Source organism: Theropithecus gelada, chromosome 19 (genome assembly GCF_003255815.1).
Source record: "Theropithecus gelada isolate Dixy chromosome 19, Tgel_1.0, whole genome shotgun sequence".
Taxonomy (NCBI): Eukaryota; Metazoa; Chordata; class Mammalia; order Primates; family Cercopithecidae; genus Theropithecus; species Theropithecus gelada.
In genome coordinates this window covers 43,571,334-43,576,512 of record NC_037687.1, presented here as the reverse complement: position 1 = coordinate 43,576,512, position 5,179 = coordinate 43,571,334, and the positions used below count along the sequence as shown (strand labels likewise).

Here is a 5,179-nt window from a genome sequence, read left to right as displayed (position 1 = left end):
TGAGCATCCTCAGATTTTACCATCACTGGAGGATCCCGGAACCAATTCCCCATGGATACCAAGGGATGACTATACACTGTTCATCTAGTCCCCTTGTTTTTTATTCCAGCAATAAGGCTTTGTAGATGGTGGTATTGACTTCTTATTGCACTATGTCAGGAAGTGTGTGTGTTGTCTGATAGACCTATTTTTATTAAGGTTAAAATAGATCAAAGGGTTTAGAGGTGGCCAGCTTGATAAATCCACCATAAAAATCTCGCTATAAAATGTTTCACCTATTAGTTGTAGTACCCATTGAAGATCATGTCTTCTGGACCCATTATTCCATTAAGGTCTAGAAAATGGTGATTTTTCTAATCCTATAATTCCTTCTGGATTTATTAGACTTCTTTAAAAAAGAAAAACCCATTCAATTTTTTTTTTTTTTTTTTTTTTGAGACAGGATCTCACTCTGTCACCTAGGCTGGAGTGCAGTGGCACGATCTCAGCTCACTGCAAACTCTGCCTCTTGGGTTCAAGTGATCCTCTCACCTCAGCCTCCCAAGTAGCTGGGACTACAGGCGCGTGCCACCATGCCTGGCTAATTTTTGTATCTTTAGTACACACAGGGTTTCACCATGTTGACCAGGTTGGTCTCAAACTCCTGGCCTCAAGTGATCCACCCACCTTGTCCTCCCAAAGTGCTGGAATTACAGGCATGAGCCCCTGCCTGTGCCAGGCCAAATCCACTTGAATCTGATGAACTTCTGGTGACCCTGAAATTTGGTTCACATGGGAAAAGGAAATGAAATATCAATTTTTCCTCCAATTTATTGATTTCAAGAATAATGAGTTGGGCTGGGTGTGGTGGCTCATGCCTGCAACCCCAGCACCTTTGGAGGCCAAGGAGAGAGGATCACTTGAGCCCAGAAGTTCAAGACCTGCCTGGGCAACATAGTGAGACCCTTTCTCTAAAAAACAAAATAATAATTAATTAGCCAGGCACAGTGGTACACACCTGTAGTCCCAGCTACTCAGGAGGTTGAGGTGGGCCCAGGAGGAACAGGGTACAGTGAACTATGCTTGTGCCACTGCACTCCAGCCTGGGGGACAAAGTGACACTCTGTCTCAAAAAATATATATATAAATTGGTGCTCTAGCATCTTCCATAGGTGACCAAATTATGCAGCCACAATCAAGTAAACTATCAAATTACTGGTGGGATCACATCAAAAACTCAACTTGAAACAACTCCTACTGGTTGAAGATACTTACAGAATGATGTTTTCTTTCTTTTCCACAGCAGTTTTATACACACACATAAATATACACAATAATACGAAATTCCTAGGTGGTTCATTTCTTTTAAGCCACATTTTTGATAGTTTCTAATTAATTTTGAACTGTGGTCAGACAAGAGGGATTGTAAGCCTTTTGCTTTTTGGAATTATGGGAAAATCATTTCCTGTTTCCCTCTAATTCTTCAACAGCTGTACTACTAATGACCTCACATTCATGAAATTCACAGGGTTTCTTTTTGGCATGAAATTTCTAATGCAGCTCAAGTGCTAAAGAACTTCCTACATTCACTACAATCTAGATTTTACCTAGAATAAATTATGTTTAATAATTTCTGAGAGGTGACAGGAGGCATTTCTACATTTATTATATCTACAGATCTTCCTTGTATGTGAATTCACTAATACTAATGACAATAACAATTATAGATAATATTTACAGAATACATGCTATATGACTGTGATTCCTCCAAGTATTAACTACTTACTCCTTGCAACAATCCTATTCCACAGTGTGGCAGGCTGACTCTAAAAAAGCCCCCCAATGGTCCTGTCTCCAGAACCTGTTCACAGTCTTGTATCATCCCCTTCTCTTGAGTGTGGGCTATCCTAGTAACTTACTTCTACCAGTAGAAGGTGAGGGAATGTTACTTCCATGATTAGGTAACACATGATTGTAACTTCCATCTTGCTAGCAGACTGTCCCCGCTTTTGGCTTGCATGCCTTGATGAAGCAAGCAGCCATCATGATGAGACTATTGTGGCCAGGAACTGCAGTCAGCGTTCAGCCAACAGCCAGCTAGAAACTGAGAATCTCAATGCAACAGGCCTCACGGAAATACATTTGGGTAACAACTATGTTAGTATGGATGTGGATCCTTCCCCAGTTGAGCCTTCAGATGAGACCTCAGCCCTGGCTGAAATCTGTAGCCTTGCAAGAGACCCTGAAGCAGAGGACCCAGTTAAGTCATGCCTATACTTCTGATCCAAATTGTAAGATATAAATGTATGTTATTTTAAGCTACTACATTTGTGGTAATTTATTACACAGCAATAAATAACTAATACATATAAGTACTATTATTACCATTTTACAAGTCAGCAAAATGAGGCACAGAAGCTTAGTATCTTGTCCAATAAATCACACTGGTAATAAAGTGGAGAAAGGGAGATGACAGATAAGGCTAAATATTTTCCTACATTCATTACGTTATTCTCATAGGAATTTGCTGAAGATAAACCATGTTTAAATGGTGTTGGAAGGCTTTTAAATCAACATATTCTTTCTCTAATATAAAATTTATTATGTTTGGAATTAAGCATGGAACACATTTTCTCAAAAATGAATTTTCTGATGTTCTGTAACATCATATACATTTGAAGGCTTTCTTCTATTAAATTCCATTATGAATCTTCTGATGTTGAGTAAGGTGTGAATGCTGTCTAAAGGCCTTCTTACACTCCTTACACTTGTAGGGTTTCTCACCAGTATGAATTCTCTGGTGTTGAGTAAGAAATGAATAAAGTCTAAAAGCCTTACCACATTCCTTACATTCATAAGGTTTCTCACCAGTGTGAATACTCTGATGTTGGGTAAGTTGTGAGAGCAGTCTAAAAGGTTTTCTACATTCCTTACATTCATAAGGTTTCTCACCAGTGTGAATACTCTGATGCTGAGTAAGTTGTGAGAGCAGTCTAAAGGCCTTTCCACACTCTTCACATTCATAGGGTCTCTCACCAATATGAATGCTCTGGTGTGAAATTAGCTGTGAGTAACTACTAAAGGTCTTCCAACATTCCATACATTCATAGGGTTTCTCACGAGTATGTATTCTCTGATGGCGAACTAGTTGTTGTCTTAATCTAAAAGTCTTCCCACATTCCTTACATTCGTAGGGTTTCTCACCAGTATGAATACTCTGATGAACAGTAAGTTGTTGGCATATTCTAAAAGCCTTCCCACATTCCTTACATTCATAGGGTTTCTCACCAAAATGAATTTTCTGATGTACTCTAAGGTCTGGACCACATACGAAGGCTTTCCCACATTCCTTACATTCATAGAGCTTTTCAGCAGTATGAAGTCTCTGATGGCGTGTAAGGTGTGTACACTGTCTAAAGGTCTTTCCACAGTCCTTACATTCGTAGGGTTTCTCACCAGTGTGAATTCTCTGATGTCGAGCCAGTTGCTGATGTACTCTAAAGGCCTTTCCACATTCCTTACATTCATAGGGCTTTTCACCCGTATGAAGTCTCTGATGTTGAGTAAGTTCTTGGAGCACTGTAAAGGCCTTCCCACACTCCTTACATTCATAGGGTTTCTCACCGGTGTGAAGTTTGTGATGTCGAATAAGATGTGCACGCTGTCTAAAGGCCTGCCCACATTCCTTACACTTATAAGGTTTCTCACCAGTATGAATTCTCAGGTGTTGACTAAGTGTTGAGCGACGAATAAAGGTCTTCCTACACTCCTTACACTCATACACCTTTTCTCCATTATGAACGATCTGATACTCCGTAAGAAAATTGTGCCTTTTGTAAGTGGTCATTTTTTCAGAGGTAATTTTCACTTGCCCAAAATATTCCTCTTGTTGCTTTTCCCCCTCAATCTTGCTTTTGCATTCCCAATCATTCCTAAAAACAGAACCCTGAAGGCTATAGCTTTTAATTCTTTCCATTATATCCCACTGAAATGAATATATTTCATAAATGTCCTTTTCTGGAGATAAAGTATTGGTCCTGTATCTGGACTCCAAATCTGAAAGAAAACAAGAAAGCAAATACATGCTGTTTTCCTGTTCCAGAAAGGAAAAAACAAAGAACAAACAAATAAAAAAACTTCTATAAAGAAATAAAAGGCACCTAAAATAATGCCTGTTACAAGCTGAATGGATGAGACAGATCTCAAATATACACATTTCTGCCACAATCTTACGTATGTGTACCCAAAAAACCTTATCTTCTACAAAAGTATACACTAAAAAATTACTGTGTTCAGAGGAAAAATAGGCCCGGAGCAGGACCACTTAATTCTATGCTTTTTTTTTTTTTTTTTTTTTTTGAGACAGAGTCTTGCTCTGTCACCCAGGCTGGAGTGCAGTGGCACAATCTCTGCTCACTACAACCTCCGACTCCCGGGTTCAAGCAATTATCCTGCCTCAGCCTTCCTAGTAGCTGGGATTACAGGCACACACCACCAAGTCAGGCTAATTTTTTTGTGGGTATTTTTAGTGGAGAAGGGGTTTCACCAGGCTGGTCTCGACTCCTGACCTCAGGTGATCTGCCCACTTCAGCCTTCCTAAGTGCTGGGATTACAGGTGTGAGCCACCATGCCCAGCCAATTCTATGCATCTTTAATCAGTAGAACACTAATAAATAAACTAGTTGACATCTAAAGGGATAAACTAAAAGGCAGCTCAGCATGGCTAAAATCCACTTCATGTGTATTAAAATGCACAAAAATAAAGAAGCAATGCTAGACTTTAGGTCCTGAGACACTGCACATGAAAATAAAGCCCAGAGCCAGTGAGGACATCATTAAGGTGGGAGTAAGGTAAATTGAAGCCTGCCTTTAGATAAGAGGCCATGCAAGGTTGATGGTACATTCCTCTGGGGAGGGAGCCCTGGGTGCAGACATTTATTATTAATTTTCTTAAAACAGAGGTGAAAGGGCTCCTGATAATAAAGCATCATATGGAAGGCCTTTGTCTTTCCTACTGAACGTTATAAATATACCTCTACTAAGCTAGCTCCACTGGACTAGGACAATTACTCATGAGCCAATCATCTTCTACATTATACACAATTCTTTTGTCACTATTCTGCTAATGTGTACCATGGGACAGATTGCAGTCTCATCATTTTGAAAAAGGGCAAGGGAAACATAGCAAATAGAGTCCAGG

The 5,179-nt window shown here is 39.7% G+C and overlaps 1 protein-coding gene across 1 annotated transcript; it reads right to left on the bottom strand.

Moving 5' to 3' along the window:
* Positions 1–2,047: 2,047 nt before the first annotated feature.
* Positions 2,048–4,195, bottom strand: ZFP14 (ZFP14 zinc finger protein). The gene has a single exon (XM_025365933.1). It carries the CDS (start codon positions 4,193–4,195, stop codon positions 2,672–2,674), a length of 1,524 nt encoding a protein of 507 aa, XP_025221718.1. The 3' UTR covers positions 2,048–2,671.
* Between the last annotated feature and the right edge of the window lie 984 nt (positions 4,196–5,179).

Excerpts from the sequence above, each read along its gene's own strand:
- ZFP14 (XM_025365933.1), bottom strand. The coding sequence starts at position 4,195 with ATGTGTATATTTGAGATCTGTCTCATCCATTCAGCTTGTAACAGGCAT.